General features: G+C 52.5%; 3 protein-coding genes and 1 pseudogene across 3 annotated transcripts; 2 read left to right on the plus strand and 2 right to left on the minus strand.

Moving 5' to 3' along the window:
- Positions 1–24,505, plus strand: part of LOC135405598 (zinc finger protein 850-like) — a 598,288-nt pseudogene that overhangs the window by 185,208 nt on the left and 388,575 nt on the right.
- On the minus strand, positions 6,906–7,541 carry LOC135406422 (olfactory receptor 14J1-like). The gene has a single exon (XM_064640814.1). It carries the CDS (start codon positions 7,539–7,541, stop codon positions 6,906–6,908), a length of 636 nt encoding a protein of 211 aa, XP_064496884.1.
- Positions 14,530–15,582, plus strand: LOC135406423 (olfactory receptor 14J1-like). The gene is made up of 2 exons (XM_064640815.1): positions 14,530–15,141; positions 15,527–15,582. Exons 1-2 carry the CDS (start codon positions 14,565–14,567, stop codon positions 15,580–15,582), a joined length of 633 nt encoding a protein of 210 aa, XP_064496885.1. The 5' UTR covers positions 14,530–14,564.
- Positions 22,670–23,786, minus strand: LOC135405454 (olfactory receptor 14J1-like). The gene has a single exon (XM_064640151.1). The coding sequence runs from the start codon at positions 23,784–23,786 to the stop codon at positions 22,821–22,823; it is 966 nt and encodes a 321-aa protein (XP_064496221.1). The 3' UTR covers positions 22,670–22,820.

Raw genomic sequence — 24,505 nt, forward strand, 5'->3', positions numbered from 1 at the left:
TAGGCAGTGCCCGTGTGCAGGGGGGGTGGGGAAAAGGGGTCCAGAACAGCAGCAGTGCAAGGGAGCAACAGCACTTGATCCTTCCCAATTCCACACTCTCCTTCTGTGCCTTTGGGGAAGGTCCCTGAGTGCTCTGGCTGGTTGGTCACTGTTGTGCTTGGTGTCAGTGCTGTGTCCGTGGACAGGGACCAGCCCTGGGCACTGCTGGGACAGAGCTGGGCTCAAGGACAGCAAAATCCTGCCCAGGCTGGAGTCACCCAGAGATAAAGTACCACGTGTCTGGTGTAATCCATGAGAGCACAGGGCACACAGCAGGAACAGGGACAGGAGTCTGAGGAGTGACTCATCTTCCCCTCAGTGAACTTCCACAGGTTGACGAAGAGCAGCTCCCAAAGCCATGTCCCAGCTCTGGAACAAGGCAGGGCCCCTCTGAGCCCCCTCCATGGCCACACAGGAGCCTCTGTGGGAGGTGGTCAGTGGCAGGGAGCACCATCAGCTGGCTCTGCCTCCCAGCTGGAGCAGCACAGCCCAACAGAGTCCCCCATGGCCCTGGGCCCCACAGCCCCCGTGCTCTGCAGAGCAGCCCCCCCAGCTCCGGGGCTGTGGGGATCATGGGCAGGGGGTGCAGGAAGGGCTGCTCAGGCCAGCACAGACGTGTTCCCCTGGGGAAAGGCTCTGTGGGGAGATGGGATGTGCCAGGAGAAGAGCAGGACACCCTGTGTGAGCAGAAGGACATGGAAAGAGGCTGCCCTGTCCCTGGGGAAAAGAGGGGGCAAAGCAAAATGTGGGAAACTCTCTGGTCTGAGCTAAGTTGTGCTGCTCAAGAACACGCTGACTCCAGAGGTGTCCAAGTGGGGCAGAGCCGGCAACTCCAGTCCGTGCGGTGGCGGGGGGGAGGCAGTGGCTCTGCTTGATTCCATGGAGTTCTGGGGAGGCACAGTGACCCCTTGGTTCCATGAGGCTCTGAGATGTCTCAAGGTTCCTTTGGTTCCATGAGGCCCTGGAGTGTCACAGTGGCCCCTTGAGCCCATGAGGTTCCTCAGGGTCAGAATGGCCTCTTGATTCCATGAGGTTCCAAAATGTCTCAGGGTTCCTTTGTTTCCATGAGGCCCCACATGTCAAAATGGCCCCTTGGTTCCCCCAGATTTCAGCGTCCCTGTATTCCTTTGTTTCTTTGGGGCCCTGCAGTGCCACAATGCACGTTTTGTTTCATGAGCTTCCAAAATGTCTCAGGGTTCCTTTGGTTCCATGAGACCCCGCATGTCCCTTGGTTTCACGAGATTCCACAATTTCCCTGTGTTCTTTTGGATCCATAAGGCCCTGTTGTGTCAAAACTGCCCCTTGATTCCATGAAGTCCCACAGTGTCCCTGGATTCCTTTTCTTCCATGAGGTTCCCCAGTCTCCCAATGGCCTATTGATTTCATGAAATTCCACTGTGGCCCAGGGCTTCTTTGTTTCCAGGAGGCCCTGCAGTGCCACAATGGCCTCCTGATTCCATGGGTTTCTGCAGTGTCACCATGGCCCCTTTATTTCAAATGGTTGCCCACTGTTCCTGGGTTCCTTTGGCTCCATGGGACCCTGGAGCGTCCCAGTGGCCTCTTGATTCCATGGCTTTCCCCAGTGTCACAATGGCCCCGTAATTCCATGAGGTTCTGCAGTTCCACAGTGGCTCCTTGATTACATGAGGTTGCACCGTGTTATCACAAAGCTGAGCCCATCCTGATGAAAGTTCTAAGGGGGTTAGGAGGAACTGGGACAAAAGGGAAGGAAAACTGGGGAAGGAAAGAGGGGCTTGACCAACAGAGAGGAAGGATTTTGATGAGGTAAAACCAGGTTCAGGGAATTCAGAGGGTGCTGAAACACTGACTGTGCAAACATTCCTGGTAGGCCATTACTCTCTTTGTAACCTGAAGCCCCAACACTACCTAAAAGTGTTGCCCCTCCCATTGAAAGGAATCCACTGCTCTAATTCAAAGCCAGAAAAAATCCAATCCCAGAACTCCAGACTCTTATTTGTACTCCAGTGCCCACCCCATTCCCAAACCTGTATTACCAGTATGAAAAGCCAAGCTTTAATCCTGACCCAGCCCAGGAAGCTCTTCCCCTAATCATGAACTGCCAGCAGAACAATAAACCTCCCAAAGTTCTGCCTAATCCTGACTCTGAGCTCTAAACCCCAAGCCCTGACCATTCAGCACCCCCACAGCCCTTGGGAGCAGGGCAAGGACCTGCAGGGCCCAGAGCAGGCCCAGGGGTTGGCAGAGGAATGGGAGGTGACCTGGATCTGCTCAGCTCTGCAGTGACCCCCAGGAGAAGGGCCTGGGCTCTGGGAGGGATGTCCTGTGGCACAGGGGCTCAGGATCCAAGTTCAGAAGGCCAACTGCACATGGGGCTGCCGTGGGGGGAGTGTGGGCACCCAGACAAAGGAGTTGTCACCCCCCAGGACTCAGCCCTGGGGTCACCACATCTGGACTAGTCTGTCTGGGTGTGAGGTTCCCCATTCTGGAGGAATGAGGAAGAACTGGAGAGGGTCTAGAGCAGATCTGACAGGATGGAGCTTTTCCTGGTGCTAGAAATAAAAAGAAACTCGTAAAGTGCAGCTTGGAAGGTTCAGACTGAAGGTGGGGAAAAATGAATGTTACTCAAAGGGGAACCTTATGGTGCCAGAGGTCACTAAGAGGGTGATCAGCCCATGGCTTTGTGTTCCAGGGAACAGCCAGAGCTGGTGCAGAGACATCAGGGAGGGTCTAGAAATGCTGCTGGGAGGGGGTGGGAAAGCAGGAGGGGTGTGTGCAGCCTGCAAGGCCAGAGCAGCACCATGGCCAGGGCAGGACAGCCTGCAGGAGAGATGGCCAAGGGCTCTGGCAGGGCTGCAAGGCCCAAAGGCACCCAGGCCTTTGTCCCCTTGCCTCTGGCAGCTGCCTCTGCCACTCAGGCCACCACAAGCCACTTGCCTGGCAGGTTCTGCCCTTGGTTTCTGCCTCGCCCCTCCCTCAGGAGCCTGGCAGGGGTTGCCCAGTTTTGGGCCTTTGTTGTCCCTCCCCCTCCCATCCCAGTGCCCCCCAAACAGCCCTGAGCCAGCCGGGAGGGACAGGATCTGCTGGGCCAGGGCCTGGGGCTCAGGCCTTGGCCTTTGTGCTCCACAAAACCAAGGCAGGCTTTGCTCAGCATTGCAGGGGCCTGCCCAGAGCCTTTGTCTGCCTGCACTCCTGGCCTCCAAGGAGCTGCTCCAAGGAGTCCCTGGGGAGGCTTTGTCAGGGCCTGCCCTCAGTGGGGCCCAGCAATGCTTCAAGGCACTTGGACTTTGGCTTCTGACTTCTTCAGCAGCTGCTTCAGTCTTCTCTCAGTACCTCAGGATCATGGGCTGGGCTGCAAACACACCATGGGGCTCATTAAATTCCAGAAATCCCTCAGGATCTTTTTAATTGTCTTCAAAGTAATTTCAAAACAAGTTTTCGAAGTTTGTACTTTTTTTTTTTAGTTCAATTATGGATATTTTTTTGTTCAGAGTAGAGGTGACAGAGGTGTTCTCCAAGTGATCTTGATGCTGAATGTTTCATTAGGAGATCCAGACTGAGGACATCATACCCTGTATGACCAACCTTGCTCCTCTCGCCTCAACCTCACCAGTTCTGACATGGCTCATCTTGGACTGACAGCTGATGCAGCTCCAAACACACTGTGGGACCCATTTAAACATTGAAAAACAAATTATTTCCCTTCCTTTAATTGTCTTCAAGTCTTCAAGGCTTCTACCGCTAATTGGAGTTGTTTTGTAGTTTAGCTAAGGAGGAAGATTTTAAAGTGGAAGTCATGAAAAATATATAGTTTTTGATGAAGGACAATGATTTACACAGATCCTTGGGATGCAAGAGGGTCAGGGCAGGAAGGATTTGGATCCAAAGACAAGGGGGCAAAAGACATTAGTAGCACTTAATCATTGACCAGTTGAACAATTATCAAGTGGTTCAACAGCATTTGCCACAATTTTAACAGTGACTGAATTATAGATTCACAAGAACAACATTCCCACCACAGTCAATTCACACCCACACCCAGGCAGAGATGTGTGGACACATCAAGAGCTGGGTGTGGAAAGGTCCCTCTCCCAAATTCTCCTTGTTGTCAGGGAAACACTCCCCCAAATCCCTTTGTGTTTCCCAACAGACAAGGGTCACAGCTGGAGGAGTGTTTGTTGAGGGGGATCAGAATTGTCCTGGGCATCAGTGAGGGTCTTTGGAGTGTTGGAAACTGGAGGGTTCCCGAGCTGGGAGAGGCTGCCAGAGGTGTCCCACTGAGAGGGAGGTGCTGGGGAGCTGCCAGGGCCTCCCTCAGCCCCGCTGGTTGTGGGCTCCCAAGGTGACTGGCTTTAGTGATCTGCTGAATTTCCATCCTGGTGTCAGGAATGGAGTTTCCAAAGTATTTGGGAATTGTATCCAAACTCTTCTCTTTGGGTTAGGATTCAGGTAGGGAATATTCCACGGTTTTCAGGGGATGACTCCTTATCCTGTGTTCCCCAGCTCTTACACCCATCCCAGTCAGCTGGATGGTTTATTGACAATGTGTCCCGAGGGGCGGCACCTCTGATGCCATAGAAACCCCTCCCCTGGATTAGGAAACCTTTGGAATTCAGGAGGTGTTCCAGTGGAGCATGAAAATGAACAGCAGCTTTCCTAAAGCCCAGACCCAAGCTGAACAAAGCCAGGCCCCCTCAGTGGCAGAGCAAAGGTCCCCCATCCCTGTGTCCCTGTGGCCGCTGAGGCGGCAGCGCAGGCCCGAGGCGGTGCCGGGTCCCGGTGCAGCCGGGGCAGAGCGGCGGCTGCGCGAGCGGCAACCCCGGCGGTGAGTGCGGCAGCCCCGTGGGAGCGGCGGCTCCGGGCACAGACGCCGGCGGCAGCCGCTGTGGCTCCTGGAACCGAGTGGCCATTGGGACACTGCAGGGCCTCCTGGAATCCAGGGGCCGGTGGGACACTGGGGAGCCTCTTGGAGCCAAGGGAACCCTGGGATATTCTGGAACATTGTGGAACCAATGGGCCATTGTGACAGTGAGGGGCCTCATAGAACCAATGAAATCCTGGAGAGATAGTGGAAACTCGTGAAATCATGAGAACCATTGTGACACTCCAGAACCTCATGGAACCAAGGCTCCATTGTGACACTGCAGGGCCTCATGGAGCCAAATGAACCCTGAGAGTTTTTGGAACCTCATGGAATCAAGGGGCCATTTCTGGCAGAATGATCTGCTCTGATAATACCTAAACAATGGTCAGAGAATGCAAACAATGCAAGCGCTCTGTGGTGAGTTACTGCTGGTGTCAAAGTGCTGTTTTTAATGTTGAATTTTGCTAAACTCAAAATGCTTCATAAAACTTCAAACACACATCCTGCTTTCTGAAGCAGGATTTGACAGAGAAGCTGCTCCCTGGCCTGCAAATACGTCTGGCAGTCAAACCCTTGATAACTATAAAAGCCTCGTTCAACAGACTTCCCTGAAGTGTGTGGAGCTTCTGCCATGAAACAGGGACAGCTCTTCATGGTCACTGCCCAGGGGTTAAATGAGAGAACTACCCCCTGTCGTTGTGGGGTGAGTGACTTCAATGTCTGCTTCAGGATTGTTTCTTTTTGCTGGCTTTGATCCAATTGCTTTATAGAATGACTTTGATAGACTGCACTGTCCTATCTTACACTATGCTACTAGGCGGTTTTGGCTTTTATACTGTGTAGTAAATAATTCTGTTTAAGGTCTTTCATCTATTCACTTGTCTGATCAATTTTCTGTTCATTTGTCATAATAAATAAATTAATTTTATTGAAATATTTCTGATTTGCCATCCCTAAAACCTGCAGGACAAAGTGATTTAATCATACCTTTATAATTCCTTCAATTGAAATCAAAATCTGAGCCTGAGATTGGATCCAGCCACCCCCAGGCTCCTCTCTGAGAAGGAATTTAGAAAGCAAGGGGGTCCTTTCTGCCCCTCGTAGCTCAACGAGACGGCTTCTGCCATCAACTTTGTCTACGCCTTCCACCCCCCCAGCCCCAAGCCGTGACACATGGGCATGTCTTGTGCATGCAGTGCAAACATGGACTCCTGAGCTGGTCATTTGATGTCCCTCCTTGGAGGGAAGAACAAGCCCAATGGCCTGGGGTGAGAGGCCAGTGCTGGGAGCGGCGCTGGCTGTGCCAGGGCACTGCTGGGTGCCCCCACCCTGAGCACTCCCACCCTTGTGCTGGTCCCTGCTGTTTTCCTCTGCAGGGCGTTGTGTTGGGCACATCCTGGAGAGCAAAGTGGAAAGCAGATGGAAGCTTTGAGGCCCTGGCCTGAGGAGATGCCCCTGCAGGATGGCAGTGCTGCTGCAGAGGTCAGCTCTGTGCCAGCAGTGCCCGTGGCTGTCCCTGCCTGCAGTCCCTGGACAGTCCTGCAGCAGGACTGGGACCGACTGCCAGAGCACTGAGGCCTCCAACAACACAGGGCTCTGCAGGACAGTGTGGAAGGGAAGGGAGAGGAGGCCATGGAGGAGAAGGGCTGCTGCTCCCTGGCAGTGCTGCTCTGCTGGGACTCTTTTCTGGCCCAGCTCTGCACAGAGGCCCCGACCCTGCAGCTGCAGAGAAGTCAGAGAGGAAAGATGTCAGGCAAACAAGCCAATGCAGAGTTCTTTATTTGGCCTAAGCACACAGCAAGTACAATTGCCAATTTGTACAGCCTGTGGGCCAGGCTAGAAAGGCAAACACAGAATTGAAAATGGTGTTTATATACTTTTATATATATATCTTTATATATATCTTTATAGATACAAAGATTTTTTGATGTGAACAAATTCTCTCAAAATAACACCCCTACCAGGAGTAAAAAATAGAGAAGATATGGTGGGCCTTTAATGAAGTACATAAAAGGATTGGCCTTTAATGAGGTACATAACATGGAGAAGAAGGAGAGTTTATGGCTTCTGAAAAACACCCAGTTATCAGTTTCCTCATGGCATCCTTGAGCTCCTGGTTCCTCAGGCTATAGATGAGGGGGTTCAATGCTGGAGGAACCACTGAGTACAGAACTGATAGTGCCAGATCCAGGGATGGGGAGGAGATGGAGGGGGGCTTCAGGTAGGCAAATGCTGCAGTGCTGAGGAACAGGGAGACCACGGTCAGGTGAGGGAGGCAGGTGGAAAAGGCTTTGTGCCGTCCCTGCTGAGAGGGGATCCTCAGCACAGCCCTGAAGATCTGCACATAGGAGAAAACAATGAAAAGAAAACAACCAAATGCTAAACAGACACCAAACACCATGAACCCAAGTTCCCTGACATAGGACTGTGAGCAGGAGAGCTTGAGGATGTGTGGGATTTCACAGAAGAACTGGCCCAGGGCATTACCCTGGCACAGGGGCAGGGAAAATGTATTGGCTGTGTGCAACAGTGAATTTAGACACCCAGTGGCCCAGGCAGCTGCTGCCATGTGGGCACAAGCTCTGCTGCCCAGGAGGGTCCCGTAGTGCAGGGGTTTGCAGATGGCAACGTAGCGGTCATTTCTATGGTCGGTCACCATGGCAGCCATAATACATTCCCGTTGCTACAGTCATTTACTGTGGCAAACAGCATACTTCCCACTGCTATGGTCAGTTACCATGGCAAACAGCACACATTCCAATTGCTATGCTCAGTGACCATGGCAACCATCACACAGTTGCTACAGTTAGTTACCGTGGCAACGATCATACATTCCCACTGGTATGCTTGGCTACCATGGCAACCAGCATATATTCTCATTGCCATGGTCAGTTACCATGGCAACCATCATACATTGCCATTGGTACAGTCAGTTACCTTGGCAACCATCATATATTCGCATTGCTACGGTCGGTTACTACAGCAACCATCATACTTCACACTGGTACAATTGGTTACCATGGGAACCATCACACATTCCCATTCCTACAATCAGTTACCATGGCAACCATCATACATTACAATTGCCACGGTCATTACCATGGCAATCATCACACATTCCCATTGCTATGCTCGGTTACCATGGCAACCATGAGACAGTCCCATTGCTATGGTCAGTTACCATGGCAACCATCAGACATTTCCATTGTTATGGGCAGTTACCATGGCAACCAGCATATATTCCTGTTGCTACAGTTAGTTACCATGGCAACCATCATACATTCCCATTCCTACTGTCAGTTACCATAGCAAACATCATACATTGCCATTTCTGCGGTCAGTTACCCTGGCAACCATCATACAGTCCCATTGCTACTATCAGTTGGTTACCATGGAAACCATCATACGTTCCCATTCCTACAGTCGGTTACCATGGCAACCACCATACATTCCTATTGCTACAGTCAGTTACCATGGCAATCATCATACATTCCTTTTGCTATGGTCACTTACCATGGCAACCACCATACATTCCCACTGTTATTGTTGGTTACCATGGCAACCATCATACATTCCCATTGCTATGGTCGGTTACCATGGTAACCACCACACATTCCCATTGCTGTAGTCGGTTACCATTGCAACATCATTTATTCCCATTGCTACGGTCAGTTACCATGGCAACCATCACACATCCCCTTTGCTGTGGTCGATTACCATGGCAACCATCATACTGTACACTGCTACAATCAGTTACCATGGCAAACATCATGTAGCCACATTGCTACGAACAGTTAGCATGGCAACCATCTGAATTCCAGTTTCTATGTTCAGTTACCATGGCAACCATAATACATTCCCATTCCTACTGTCAGTTACCATGGCAACATCATACATTCCCATTGCTACAGTAGGTTACCATGGCAACCATCATACAGTCACGTTGCTATGGTCATTTACCATGGCAACTAGCATTCATTCTCGTTGCTACAGTCAGTTCCCATGGCAGCCAACATACTTCCCACTGGTACAGTCCGTTACCATGGCAATCACCATACATTGTCGTTTCTATGGTCAGTTACTGTGGCAACCATCATACATTCCCGTTGCTACAGTCAGTTACCATGGCAACCATCATACTTCCAGTTGCTACAGTCAGTTTACCATGGCAACCATAATGCATCCCCATTGCCATAGTCGGTTACCATGGCAACCATCTTACATTCCCATTGCTATGGTCTGTTACCATGGCAACCATCATCCATTCCAGTTGCTAGGGTCAGTTACCATGGCAACCATCATACATTCTTCATGCCATGGTTGGTTACCATGGCAACCAGCATACATTTCCCATTGCTTTAGTCAGTTACCATGGCAACCCTCACACATTCCCCTTGCTACTGTCAGTTACCATGGCAACATCATACATTCCCATTGCTACAGTAGATTACCATGGCAACCATCATTCATTCCAGTTGCTAGGGTCAGTTACCATGGCAAGCATCATACATTCTTATTGCCATGGTTGGTTACCATGATAACCAGCATACATTTCCATTGCTACGGTCAGTTACCATGGCAAGCATCACACATTTCCCACTGCAAAGGTCAGTTACATGGAAACCATCATACAGTCCCATTGCTATGGTCAGTTACTCTGGCAACCATCATAGATTCCTGTTGCTATGATCGGTTACCATGGCAACCATCATGCACTCCCATTGCTATGGTCGGTTACCATGGCGATGAGCATACATTTTTTCCTTCTACAGTCAGTAACCATGGCAACCATCACACATTTCAGTTGCTACGGTCAGTTACCATGGCAAACATCATACATTCTTACTGCTATGGTTGGTTACCATGGCAAGCAGCATGAATTCCCATTGCTACAGTCGGTTACCATGGCAAACAGCATGCATTCCCATTTCTACAGTCAGTTACCATGGTTACCATCATACTTCCAATTGCTATGGTCGTTTACCATTGTAACCAGCACACATTCCCACTTCTGTGGTCGGTTACTATGACAACCATCATACATTCAAATTGCTACGGACAGTTACCCTGGCAACCATCCTATTTCCCTTTGGTACTGTCGGTTACCATGGCAACCATCATACATTCTCATTGCCATCGTCAGTTACCATGGCAACCATCAGACATTCCCATTGCTATGGTCGGTTACCACGGCAAGCACCAATCATTCCCATTGCTACAGTCACCATGGCAACCATCATAGATTCCCATTGCTATGCTCGCTTACCATGGCAACCATTATAAAGTCACATTCCTATGGTCGGTTACCATGGCAACCAGTATACATTCTCGTTGCTACAGTTACCATGGAAACCAGCATACATTCCTGTTGCTACAGTCATTTACCACAGAAACCATCATACTTCCCACTGCTACAGTCGGTTACCATGGTAACCATCATACATTCTCATTGCTACTATCAGTTACCATGGGAACCATCATACCTCTCACTGGTACAGTCAAATACCATGGCAACCATCATACATTGCTGTTCCCATGGTCAGTTACCATTGCAACTATCATACATTCCCATTGCTATGGGCAGTTAACATGGCAACCAGCATACATTCCCATTTCTACAGTCAGTTACTATGGCAACCTCTTGGTTCCTCTTGGAGAGAAGCAGATGCAAATGAGCCTCCCTCTTGTCCACCAACCTGGCAGCTGTGCTCTAAAGGCCTGTGTGCCAAGGGGTGTCTTCACAAGACTCTGCACAAACCTCTGGGACTCTTTCCATCCTGTCGTGGTGCCTTTCCAGTGAATTCCAGGGTTATGAAAGACAACTTGAATGGGCTCTTTGTCTCACTCCACAAGGTCACCCAAACCACTCTCTCCTCTGAACCTCACCCACAAAAGTTCACCCAGTTTGTTCATCCCCTAGAGCAGCTGCACAGGTCCAAGAAGCTCCTTCCTCCTGAGGACACCTCTCTCCTGCTCTTTCTCTCCTGTGTCTCCTTGGCCTTCTCTCCCAACCCATCACAGCCCTGCAACCTGGGAACTGTCTCAGCAGGCCTGGGCTGTTATTGCCTGCAAGTGGAATGAAGAGAGACTTGGGGCTGCAGCTCCTCCTGCCTGTGCCCCACACGCAGGGCATTGGGGCCTGTCTGGCTGCAGCCCCTCAGCGGGGGCACCGGGGTAAGAACAGACTTGCAGTGGGGAAAGCTGCTCTGAAAGCCCCGAGAGCTGGGGGTGCAGAGGCTTTGCTGACAATGGCCTTGGGGGTGGACGTGCTGGCACTCAGGCCCAGGGGGAAAATCACAGACCTGATCCCTGAGGAGATCAGCACATGCTGCTGAAATGCTGGGGGAGAGAAGAGCCAGCAGAGGGAGGAAACAAGTGTGGACAGCCTGGGCTGATGTGCTTTGGACTCGTGCCTGGCCCGGCCTTGGCTGGGCAGAGAAGGGACAGCCTTTGTGTCCCTGCAGGGCTGGGATTCACTCACTTCCCCAAAGGCCCCCAGTGTGTCTGAGAAGCTCTGGGTGGTGCCTGTCCCACAACTGCTGGGAATGGGGATGGGCTTCCTGAACAGGCCCTGTGCTGTCCATGGCAGCTGCTGCACTTGTGCTGCAGAGCCCTGGCACCTCCCCTGGCACTACTGGTCCCTCTTTGGCTATTCAATCCAGGCTCAGCTGCCCTGAATTAGGTTCAGCAGTGAAGAGATGTCCAGGAGACAACTGCCATTGTAATCTGAGGACATGTAGAAAATACCCTGAGAAAGAACAGCAGAGAGACCTCTCTCCTTGTGCCACCTGACTCCATTTGGTCACCTGAACACCTCTAGGGGCTGCCCTGGACAGAAGGAACAGTGACAGGTTCCCCTGTCCTACCTGTGGGCCCCTTCTGCCACTGAAGTTGGCCAAAGCAATGTCCCAGCAGCCTCCAAGGAGATCCCACAGCTGCTGCCCCGTCCCTAGGAACTGCTCCATTGGAGCCTGCAGTTCCCAGCAGGAATCTCGGTCACCTCTGGCCCCTCAGAAGGAACCAGGGCTTTGTGTCCCAGCAGGTCACTCCTGGCTTTGGTCTTCATTCATTGCCATGGGAGCTGGGACAAGGAGTCACCTGTAGGGGCCTGTTTTGTGCCCACTGAAGTGGGGCAGGAGGAATCCCAGCCCATGGGGGTTGTGGAGGGAGCTGAGTGTCCTTCTGGCCCCAGGTCTGCAGAGCCACAAGGAGAATCCTCTGTTGACTCAGCTGAGGCCCTTCCCTCAGTGCAGGTGAAGGAGATCCCTCCTGGGCACTGTCTGGGTTTCCTGTCTAATGATGGGTCATGAAAAGGGGCCTCTTGGACTTAACTCTGTGTCTGTTTGGAGAAATGACAGTGCTGAAAGAAGTGTCTGTGCCCAGCTGAGAGAAGGCACATCATTATTTCCTTCAGCTGTGTGCCAGCAGGTTCCCCTGGAGCCCCAGGGACAGCTGGAGGGAGCCCAGAGGGGCAGAGCAAGGGCTGCCTGGGGCTGTTGCTGTGCTGCTGAGCTGGGCCGGGCTCCTGGCACACAGGGAGCTCCTGGCAAGCAAGAAGAGCTTCAAAGAGTCAGGTCTGCCCAAGAGCAGCTCCTCTGCACAGCCCAGCAGGGCTGAGGGCACTGCCTGCAGCACCCAGGGCACAGGAGAGAAGGCAGAGAGATGAGAGGCAGCCTGGGCTGGGAGGTGACTGAGCTCTCACTACGGGAGAAACCTTCCCAGGATTTGAAGGAAGAATTCTCTGGCTGTAGGAAAGTGCAACTTGCCTTCCTGGAGGCATCTCCTAAAGCTGGCACATCCCACAGCTTCTAGGATCTTTCAGCAGGACTCTCCCAGTTGCTGCAGTGCAGGGGAAGTGGCCATATGGCAGAGCAGGGCAGGAGCTGCAGGCAGCAAGGGCAGAGAGGAGAAGGGAGCAGGAGGTTCAAGGGATCCTGGGGTGGGAGGACAGGGCAGAGCTGCTCAGGGCAGGAACCTTGCCAGCCCTTTGCCACAGTCAGGCTGTGGCTGCAGAGCAGTGCAGGTGAGTTCCTGCAAGTGCCTCTGCCAGCTGCCAAATGGCAGCAGTGGCAGGAGCTGTCAGGATGGCTCTGCTGGATTTGCTGGGGTGCAGCAGGAGAAGCTGCTGCAGAGCAGGACTTGCTGCTGCCCCATCAGAGGCCCAGGGCCAGAAGGTTCCCTGTGGCAGGGCTGGCTGTGGGGTGGGAAGGTGGGGGTGCAGCCAGGGGTGCCCAGGGCTGTGGTGCAGAGCAGGGTCCTGCCCCCAGGGCTCTGTGTGCTGGGGCAGGGACTCTGCTGCCTGCCAGGCTCAGCTCTCAGCCCGGCCAAGGAGCTGCCACGGGGCTGGGGGAGAAGGGCTGTGGGGAAGGAACAACTCCTGGGAGGGCAGAGCAGGGCAGAGTCGTTCTGATCTCCATAGTGGGCTGCAGGGATGAGGGCTGGTCACAGCTCCAGATCTAAGCAGGAAATTTCCCAGAAGGTATTTGCAAGAGGCACAGACCGACAGGTGGTATTAAAGAGAAGGAACCAGTTCTTTCAGTGTTATACTCTGGGTTGTCTGGGTGCTGACTGTGACAAGGAAATTAATCTCTGAGCGCAGGAGGAGACACTGAAACTTGAACTCAGTTAGATTAGAGAGGATTGAATCTGAGAGTATCAGACATCAAAACTGTCTTATAGACAGCAGCAGTGTCATTTTTCCAGCCTCCTCAGGGTTGCTCTGACATTGCCATCAGAGCCTGCCCAGCCAGAGATGCCCCTGGGCAGTGCCCTGCGCTGCTGGGAGGGCTCTGCAGTGCAGAGCTGAGCCCCCAGGGCTGGGATGGGCTCTGGCAGCACTGGCAGTGTCCAGCTCTGGGCCCAGGGAAGCAGCTGCTGGCAGGGACAGCTCCAGGCAGCAGAGCCCTTGGCAGGGACTGGGGGGCAAGTGCCTCCAAGGCCTGAGGGAGGGGGTGTTCAGGCAACTCTGCTGGGCACTGTGTGCTGGGCCATAGAAAAGAGGATTCCTGCAGTGGAAAAGAACCTTCCCCAGATGTGATGGTAAAAATAGAAAACACAGGTACAATTATTCTAAGGACAGACTAAGCTTCTGCTCTGCAGCTCCAGCTCTTCTGAATCATGGGTGTAGAGAGGGAACTTTTGTATTCAAGATGTGTTACAACTGACATTCCTTGTGTGTCTGAGAGCTTTACCAAAAAAGTTATATGTCACACCACAGCAGAGCAAAACAGACTCCTTGGCAGTGAATTTGGTGACATTTGACACATTGATTTCTTTTAGAAATGGAGTGGCTTTTTCACAGAGGTCTGTCTTAACTGTTCCCTGTCCTTTCCTTTTCTGAAACAGATCCTCTGCTAAGAAATAACAAATGTCCAACAGCAGCTCCATGTCCCAGTTCCTCCTCCTGGCATTCGCAGACAGGCGAGAGCTGCAGCTCCTGCACTTCTGGCTCTTCCTGGCCATCTCCCTGGCTGCCCTCCTGGCCAACGGCCTCATCCTCAGCGCCGTAGCCTGTGACCACCACCTGCACACCCCCATGGGCTTCTTCCTGCTCAACCTCTCCCTCACAGACCTGGGCTGCATCTCCACCACTGTCCCCAAAGCCATGCACAATTTCCTCTGGGACACCAGGACCATCTCCTACATGGGATGTGCTGCACAGGTCTTTTTCTTTTATTTCTTCATGTCAGCAGAGTTTTCCCTCCTCACCATCATGTGCTACGACCGCTACGTTGCCATCTGCAAACCCCTGCACTACGGGACCCTCCTGGGCAGCAGAGCTTGTGCCCACATGGCAGCAGCTGCCTGGGCCACTGGCTTTCTCACTGCTCTGCTGCACACAGCCAGTACATTTTCCCTGCCCCTCTGCCAGGGCAATGCCCTGGGCCAGTTCTTCTGTGAAATCCCTGCCATCCTCAAGCTCTCCTGCTCACACTCAGGCTACCTCAGGGAAATTGGGCTCATTGTGGTTAGTGTCTGTTTAGCGTTTGGTTGTTTTGTTTTCATTGTTTTCTCCTATGTGCAGATCTTCAGGGCTGTGCTGAGGATCCCCTCTCAGCAAGGACGGCACAAAGCCTTTTCCACCTGCCTCCCTCACCTGGCCGTGGTCTCCCTGTTTGTCAGCACTGCCACATTTTCCGACCTGAAGCCCCCCTCCATCTCCTCCCCATCCCTGGACCTGGTAGTGGCAGTTCTGTACTCAGTGGTGCCTCCAGCACTGAACCCCCTCATCTACAGCCTCAGGAACCAGGAGCTCAAGGGTGCTCTGAGACAAATGATGACTGGATGCTTTTCAAGAGCAACAACCTGCCTTTTTTCTTCTGCGCAACACTCATTGTGTAACACTTTACTGGCCCAGCCTGCTTTCTAAAGCTTTTGAGAGTGGTGGTGAGGGCCGTTTCCTACATTTTTTCCTCTTTTAATGTTGTTAACACAGAAATTTATTCTTCATCTCATACCTAATGCACTCTCTAATTCTTTGTTTTGACCCACAATTGTGTAAATGAGGAATAATTCTCTGTGTGCATTTAAACAAAGTAAAATTTCCTGCAGCAACTTCTTTGTCAGACCTCCTGCTTTTGTTGTTCTGTACATGAGGAATCACAATCTCTGAGTATAATAAAAGACTTGAATTCTTTTTTCCAGATTATCCCTCCAACAACAGTGAGAGAAGCGACTCACTGGGGTACTTGAGGGACTGAGAGCTGGTTCAGATGTTCTGTGCTGGTGGCCAGTGGCAAATGGCCTCCAAGTCACCTGCCTGGGGCTCTGCAGCTTGTGAGGGCTCTGATGGCAGGTGAGGACTTGTCTGTAGGAACTCAGGAAGTGCAGGAGAGCACAGAAGATCTGCAGGGACAGCCCGTCCCATACAGTCAGCAGGGAATGGAGGCCTGGAGCAGAATCCTGCCCAGGGTGGAGTCACCAGAGATCAAGTACTAAATCTACCTGTGAACTGGTAAAGGAGAGTTCTGCAACCCCAGGGGACGCAGCAGGAACAGGGAAAGGACTCTGGCCAGTGACTCGTCTGACCCGCAGTGAACTCCCCTTGTGCCTCCCCAGTTCAGGGAGGGCTGTACCAGAGCCAGGGGTGGGCTTTCCATGGGGGTGTCCTGAAGAACTCTCCAACCCACAGGCTGCATGGAGTGGAGCCCTGCCCTGCCCTTTGTGCCATTGGAAACAGCCCATGGTCCTGCCCAGCCTTGTTCTTGGCTACTGAGCCTTCCAGGACTATGGCAGAGGGTGGAGAGGAGTGATCCCCATCCTGCTGGGTCTGCTCCCCACCCTGACCAGCATGGCCAGTGCAGGGTCAGCCCAGGGTGCCACAGCCCCTCCCTGTGCAGAGCAGCACCTCCAGCTCAGGGCCCTGCAGGGATCCCAGGCTGGGATCTGCAACTGGCCAAGGCAGCCTGGACACACTGACCTGGGCAAAGGGATGTCCCTGCAGAAGAGCAAGGCAGCATTTCTGGGCCTGCAGAGAGGAATCCCTGACACAGAGAAACCTCTTTCTGCAGCCCCCCTGGGGACAGGCTGCTCTGTCCCTGGGCCAGGACTCTGGGCTGGGCTGGGCAGAGGGGCTGGCACTGAGGGGCACAGTCAGGCTGTGCTGGGCATCTCCTGGAGGTGACACCAGAGCTCCTGCAGTTTCCCTGACCTCCATTTCCTCCTGCCATGCTGAGTGTCCAGCCCCTGAGCTGATGGGGATGCTGGGACTCCCCTCTGTGCCCCAGGAGCTGCTGTGCCCTTCAGAGGGGCTGGGGCTGTGGGGGGAGTGCCCAGAGCTCTGCAGCACCCTGGGCTGGGCACTGCTGTGGGGCCAGACCAGACTGGGCTGCTCCACCCGTTGACCTCTATAATGAAACCACTTCTCATTTTCTCCTGAAGAACCATGAGAATGTGTGTTGTGTCCTGAGCACTAGACTGGAACTGTGGGATAACAGAAAAGGTTTTGGTGTCAGGGCTATTGAGAAGGCTGGGCATTGTCACTGGGAGACCTCTCCCAAACCCTTGGAAAGGCCAGAGCCATCCCAGAGCTTCCTGGGGCCTTGGCAAAGGCAGACACGGAAGCAGTCTGCAAACAGGGCAGCAAGGAGGGTTGGCAGAGTTCCAGACTGCTCAGGCTCAGAAAGGAAGGGTATAGGGCAAGTCCTCTTGCAGCCATTGCCAGGCATGGGAAGGACAAGGCAGGGATTGCAGAACCCCTGTGACAGGGAAAAAAAAAAGGGATGTTCTGTGCCCAGACTGTTTCAAGGCCTTTGACATGGTCTCCTGTGGTCTCCTTATGGCCAGACTGGTGACAGCTGGACTGGACAAGTGAAACATGTCATGGCACAAATTCCTCTTGGCAGCAACTCCCAGGTGACATCCATCAGGGACCAGCCCTTGACCATTCCTATGGAACATCTTTATTATGTCTCTGGATGATGGGATGAAATGCACTTTCCACTCCTTTGTGGATGATGCCAAGTCACAGCGAGTCTGTGAGAAACCTCGTCCAGTCAATGGTGACTTGTACAAAAAATGTGGTCAAGATGAGTGAGCTGGAGAAACTTGTCCTGCCATCAAGTGCCCAGCAAGGCCCAAGACAATGAAGAAAAAACTCATGGGTCAGAGGAAAGAAAAATCAAAAGGAGGGAAAAAGACCAAACACAAACAAACCAAACCCAAACAAACACAGAATGACAGAATATGCTGAGCTGGAAGGGACCCACAAGGATCATCCAGTCCAACCCAACTGTTCCATTGCCATCTGCCCCCACCCCAGCAGGCTCTGGAGCAAAGCACGGCTGAGGTCCAGCACAGCTCTGCTCTGACAGAAAGAACCTCCAGTCAGGGACAGGAAGAGGACAAAGTCTTGTTTAACCAGCCTGAGGAATAACGGGATCAAAGACCTCCTCTATTCCTGGGCACTTGAATGACCCTGTGGATCAGGTTTGGTAGCAGGGAGGGGGCTGCAGGTTTCCCTTAGGGAAGAGATCAAGAGTTGACTCTGTGTCAGAGAGAGCCAGTTTCAGGTGGCTCCAAAATGGACCAGCCAGCGCCCAAAGCTGAGCCAAAAAGCAATTCCAGAGGCACCTCTGTGATAACCCTTTGGAGAAAGGATAAAATCCAGGGTGCTGTAGCCCAGAGAGGAGTGAGAGAAATGGGGGAGAAACAACCCTGCAGGTACCAAGGGGAGTGGAGAAGAAGGAGGAGTGAGAGAGCCTTGGTGGGCACCTGGCAGCCAAAAGCCAACCCCCAGCCCTGAGAGCCACAGCTGAGCCCAGCACAAAAGCTCCTTTAGGTCTGGAGGTTCTTTGCAGCAGTTTTTTAGCAGAGCTGCCAGGTGGGCCATCAAAGGGGATGCTCAGCTGGGTCTGAAACCTGTGTGATCCCTGTCAGCCTTGGTTCTATAGAATCCTAAATAGTTTGAATCAGATGGGACCTTTATAGGACATCTAGTCCAATCCCCCCACAGTGAACAGGTTCATGTTCAACTAGATCAGGTTGCTCACAGCCCTTTCTAACCTGGCCTTGAATGTTTCCAAGGGTGGGGCATCTATGACCTCTCTGGGCAACCAGTGTTTCACCACTCTCAGTGTAAAAATATTCTTCCTTATATCTAGTTCAAATCTGCTCTTTTTTAGTTGAAAACCATTATCACTTGTCTTATTACAACTAAGTCTGTGCCCATCCTTCTTATAGGTATGATCTCAGGAGCTCCTGACAAGCCTTGACCAAACCAGCTGAGCAATGAAGAGCCCCTGGACTGGACCAGGGTGTGGTGAAGTGTCCCTGGACTGGACCAAGGGTGTGGTGAAGTGTCCTTGCACTAGACCAGGTGCTCCTGGATGATAAAGATGGGAACAATCCAGAGTGGAACAGCTGGGGAACACAGGATAATCAGTCATACCATGAAAGCCTTGGAACATTCCCTGCCTGAATCACAGCCCTAATGGAACAGTTTGGATACAATACCCAAATAGTTTGGAAACACCAGTCCTTACTGACACCAGGATGGAAATTCAGCAGATAACTAAAGCCAGTCCCCTTGGGAGCCCACAACCAGCGAGGCTGAGGGAGGCCCTGGCAGCTCCCCAGCACCTCCCTCTCAGTGGGACACCTTTGGCAGCCTGTCCCAGCTCGGGAACCCTCCAGTTTGCAACACTCCAAAGATTGTCCCTGATGCCCAGAACAATTCTGATCCCCCTCCACAAACACTCCTCCAGCTGTGACCCTTGTCTGTTGGCAAACACAAAGGGATTTGGGGGAGTGTTTCCCTGACAACAAGGAGAATTTGGGAGAGGGACCTTTCCACACCCAGCTCTTGATGTGTCCACACATCTCTGCCTGGGTGTGGGTGTGAATTGACTGTGGTGGGAATGTTGTTATTGTGAATCTATAATTCAGTCACTGTTAAATTTATAGCACATGCTATTGAATCACCTGATAACTATTAAACTGGGCAATGATTAAATGCTACTAATCTCCTTTGCTCCCTTATCTTTGGATCAAAATCCTTTGCTCTTGACCGTCTTCCATCCCAAGGCTCTGTGTAAATCATTCTCTTTCATCAAAAAATATATTTTTTTCATGACTTCCACTTTAAAATCTTCCTGCTTAGCTAAACTACAAAATAACTCTAATTAGTTGTTGATATCTTGAAGACAATTAAAGAAAGGGAAATAATTTGTTTTTCAATGTTTTAATAGATCCCACAGTGTGTTTGGAGTTGCATCAGCTGTCAGTCCAAGATGGGCCATGTCAGAACTGGTGAGGTTGGGGGGTGAGGAGCAAGGTTGATCATCCAGGGTCAGTGTGGATCTCCTGAGGAGACACTCAGCATCAAGATCACTTGGAGAACACCTCTATCATCTCTTCTCAGAACTAAAAAATATCCATATTGAATTAAAACAAAAAAAGTACAAATTTGAAGACTTGTTTTGAAATTGCTTTGAAGACAATTAAAGGAAGACAAAGAGATCCTGAGGGATTTCTGGAATTTAATGAGCCCCACGGTGTGTTTGCAGCCCAGCCCATGGTCCTGAGGTACTGAGAGAAGATTGAAGCAGCTGCTGAAAAAGTGAGAAGCCAAAGTCCAAGTGCCTTGAAGCATTGCTGGGCCCCACTGAGGGCAGGCACTGACAAAGCCTCCCCAGGGACTCCTTGGAGCAGCTCCTTGGAGGCCAGGAGTGCAGGCAGACAAAGGCTCTGGGCAGGCCCCTGCAATGCTGAGCAAAGCCTGCCTTGGTTTTGTGGAGCACAAAGGCCAAGGCCTGAGCCCCAGGCCCTGGCCCAGCAGATCCTGTCCCTCCCGGCTGGCTCAGGGCTGTTTGGGGGGCACTGGGATGGGAGGGGGAGGAACAACAAAGGCCCAAAACTGGGCAACCCCTGCCAGGCTCCTGAGGGAGGGGCGAGGCAGAAACCAAGGGCAGAACCTGCCAGGCAAGTGGCTTGTGGTGGCCTGAGTGGCAGAGGCAGCTGCCAGAGGCAAGGGGACAAAGGCCTGGGTGCCTTTGGGCCTTGCAGCCCTGCCAGAGCCCTTGGCCATCTCTCCTGCAGGCTGTCCTGCCCTGGCCCTGCTGCTGCTCTGGCCTTGCAGGCTGCACACACCCCTCCTGCTTTCCCACCCCTCCCAGCAGCATTTCTAGACCCTCCCTGATGTCTCTGCACCAGCTCTGGCTGTTGCCATCTGCACTTGGCCTTCTGAACTTGGATCCTGAGCCCCTGTGCCACAGGACATCCCTCCCAGAGCCCAGGCCCTTCTCCTGGGGGTCACTGCAGAGCTGAGCAGATCCAGGTCACCTCCCGTTCCTCTGCCAACCCCCTGGGCCTGCTCTGGGCCCTGCAGGTCCTTGCCCTGCTCCCAAGGGCTGTGGGGGTGCTTAATGGTCAGGGCTTGGGGTTTAGAGCTCAGAGTCAGGATTAGGCAGAACTTTAGGAGGTTTGTTGTTCTGCTGGCAGTTCATGATTAGGGGAAGAGCTTGTTGGGCTGGGTCAGGATTAAAGCTTGGCTTTTCATACTGGTACTACAGGTTTGGGATTGGAGTGGGTACTGGAGTACAAATAAGAGTCTGGAGTTCTGGGTTTGGGCTTTTTCTGGCTTGGAATTAGAGCAGTGGATTCCTTTCCATGGGAGGGGCAGCACTTTTAGGTGGTGTTGGGGCTTCAGGTTACAAAGAGAGTAAAGGCCTACCAGGAGTGTTTGCAGAGTCAGTGTTTCAGCACCTTCAGCATTACCTGAACCTGGTTTTACCTCATCAAAATCCTTCCTCTCTGTTGGTCAAGCCCCTCTTTCCTTCCCCAGTTTTCCTTCCCTTTTGTCCCAGTTCCTCTTAACCTCCTCAGAACTTTCATCAGGATGGGCTCAGCTTTGTGATAACATGGTGCAACCTCATGGAATCAAGGAGCCACTGTGAAACTGCAGAACCTCATGGAATTATGGGGCCATTGTGACATTGGGGAAACCCTTGGAATCAAGAGGCCACTGGGACGCTCCAGGGCCCCATGGAGCCAAAGGAACCCAGGGACAGTGGGCAACCTCCTGAAATAAAGGGGCCATTGTGACACTGCAGAAACCCATGGAATCAGGAGGCCATTGTGGCACTGCAGGGCCTCTTGGAAACAAGGAAACCCTGGGCCACAGTGGAATTTCATGGAATCAAGAGGCCACTGTGACACTGGGGAACCACATGGACTCAATGGGCCGATGTGACACTGCAGGGCCTTCTGGAACAAAAGGAACCCTGAGACATCTCAGACCCTCCTGGAACCAAGGGGCCACTGTGCCTCTCCAGAACTCCATGGAATCAAGCAGAGCCGCTGCCTCCCCCCCGCCGCCGCACGGACCGGAGTCGCCAGCTCTGCCCCGCTTGGACACCTCTGGAGTCAGCGTGTTCTTGGGCAGCACAACTGAGATCAGAGAGTTTCCCACATTTTGCTTTGCCCCCCCTTTTCCCCAGGGACAGGGCAGCCTCTTCCCATGGCCCCTCTGCTCACACAGGGTGTCCTGCTCTTCTCCTGCCTCATCGCATCTCCCCCCAGAGCCTTTCCCCAGGGGAACACGTCTGTGCTGGCCTGAGCAGCCCTTCCTGCACCCCCTGCCCATGCTCCCCACGGCCCCTGAGATGGGGGGGCTGCTCTGCTGAGCACAGGGGCATGGGGGACTCTGTTGGGCTGTGCTGCTCAAGCTGGGAGGCAGAGCCAGCTGATGGTGCTCCCTGCCACTGACCACCTCCCACAGAGGCTCCTGTGTGGCCATGGAGGGGGCTCAGAGGGGCCCTGCCTTGTTCCAGAGCTGGGACATGGCTTTGGGGGCTGCTCTTGGTCAACCTGTGGAAGTTCACTGAGGGGCAGATGAATCACTCCTCAGACTCCTGTCCCTGTTCCTGCTGTGTGCCCTGTGATCTCATGGATTACACCAGACACGTGGTACTTTATCTCTGGGTGACTCCAGCCTGGGCAGGATTTTGCTGTCCTTGAGCCCAGCTCTGTCCCAGCAGTGCCCAGGGCTGGTCCCTGTCCACGGACACAGCACTGACACCAAGCACAACAGTGACCAACCAGCCAGAGCACTCAGGGACCTTCCCCAAAGGCACAGAAGGAGAGTGTTGAATTGGGAAGGATCAAGTGCTGGTGCTCCCTTGCACTGCTGCTGTTCTGATCTCCTTTTCCCCAACCCCCCTGCACATGGGCACTGCCCTGACATTTTATAAGGTATCTGAAGAACCGTCTCAAAAACATCAGGTTTCCACTGTGTCCTTTCATTTGTTTTAATATGAAGAGAGGATTCCTCATTTACACTGGGGCAGGGTCAAATTCAGGAAGAAGACAGTGAATTAGAAGCTGGATCGAGAACAAAATTTTATTGTGCTCTACATCATAAAAAGTCAAAATACCAAAGAAAACATTCTTAGCCCCTCCAAAATCCTGAGAAGAGGGGGTTGGCCTGTAGCAAGTAATGTTAGGAATGATTTACAGAAGAAAACAGGCAGCTTTCTGCTTCTGAAAAGCATCCAGTCATCATTTTCCTTATGGCATCCTTGAGCTCCTGGTTCCTCAGGCTGTAGATGAGGGGGTTCAGTGCTGGAGGCACCACTGAGTACAGAACTGCCACCACCAGGTCCAGGGATGGGGATGAGATGGAGGGGGGCCTCAGGTGGGAAAACATGCCAGTGCTAAGAAATAGGGAGAGCACGGCCAGGTGAGGGAGGCACGTGGAAAACGCTTTGTACCGTCCCTCATGAGAGGGAATCCTCAGCACAGCTCTGAAGATCTGCACATAGGAGAAAACAATGAAAACAAAACATCCCCAAAAAGGAAAAGCACTAAAAGCAAGAAGCCCAATTTCCCTCAGGTATGTGCTTGAGCAGGAGAGCTTGAGGATCTGAGGCACTTCACAAAAGAACTGGCCCAGGGCATTGCCCTGGCACAGGGGCAGGGAAAATGTACTGGCTGTGTGCAGCAGAGAATAGAGAAAGCCAGTGGCCCAGGCAGCTGCTGCCATGTGGGCACAAGCTCTGCTGCCCAGGAGGGTCCCGTAGTGCAGGGGTTTGCAGATGGCAACGTAGCGGTCGTAGCACATGATGGTGAGGAGGGAAAATTCTGCTGTGATGAAGAATTGAAAGAAAAAGAGCTGTGCAGCACATCCTGTGTAGGAGATGGTTGTGGTGTTATGGAGGGAATTGTGCATGGCTTTGGGGACAGTGGTGCAGATGCAGCCCAGGTCTGTGAGGGAGAGGTTGAGCAGGAAGAAGCCCATGGGGGTGTGCAGGTGGTGGTCACAGGCTACAGCGCTGAGGATGAGGCCGTTGGCCAGGAGGGCAGCCAGGGAGATGGCCAGGAAGAGCCAGAAGTGCAGGAGCTGCAGCTCCCGCCTGTCTGCAAATGCCAGGAGGAGGAACTGGGCCATGGAGCTGCTGTTGGGCATTTGCTGCCTCAGGGTATGGTTTACTGTTGAGGAGAAAAAAAAGCAGAACAGAATTACGTCAGGTTCAATTAGCAAAACATCTTGCATGTCTCATAGCAATTCAACATTCAGGGCCTCTTTTCAGGAAGATCTCTCTGCATCCCTCTCCCGAGCTCTGGGTTTTGCTGGCTGAAGGGGGCACTGAGAGCAGGACCCTGGAATGGGCTCCCGAGGAATCCTTCTTGCTGTGCAGTGAGAGGCAGCTTGGAGCACAGGGTGACCTCCAATTAAATGCACTTGTGATGTATCAAAGTGTTTCCAGAACTGCTGGTCACAGTTTGCCCAAGGGCAGAACAGAGGGAGGGGATTTGGGGGACTTGATTTTGTTCCAGTTCCTCTTGCCAGGAGTTTGGATGGTTGAAATCTCTGACATTTCTGATGTGCTCCAAGGGAAACTTTGTGAATCCTGAGAGGCAAAGGGGTGGTCTCTTGGTGCAGAGACGAGAGCTGGCCATCTCTCCTGTTCACAAATGCCCCTGGCTGGCAGCTTGGAGCTGAAGGGAGATGGGGAGATGGCCCTTAGGAATTCCCTTAAAAAAGAAACAAGGCACTTCTGGGAGCAGAGGATTCCTGGTTCAAAGAGCAGATTGAAAGAGTCCTTGCCTTTCCTCAGGATGCCTGATTAGGATCTCATCTCTATCCTCCCAGACTGCCACACACAGAGGGATCATTGCAGCTCC

This window comes from Pseudopipra pipra, chromosome W (assembly GCF_036250125.1).
Source record: "Pseudopipra pipra isolate bDixPip1 chromosome W, bDixPip1.hap1, whole genome shotgun sequence".
Lineage (NCBI taxonomy): Eukaryota > Metazoa > Chordata > Aves > Passeriformes > Pipridae > Pseudopipra > Pseudopipra pipra.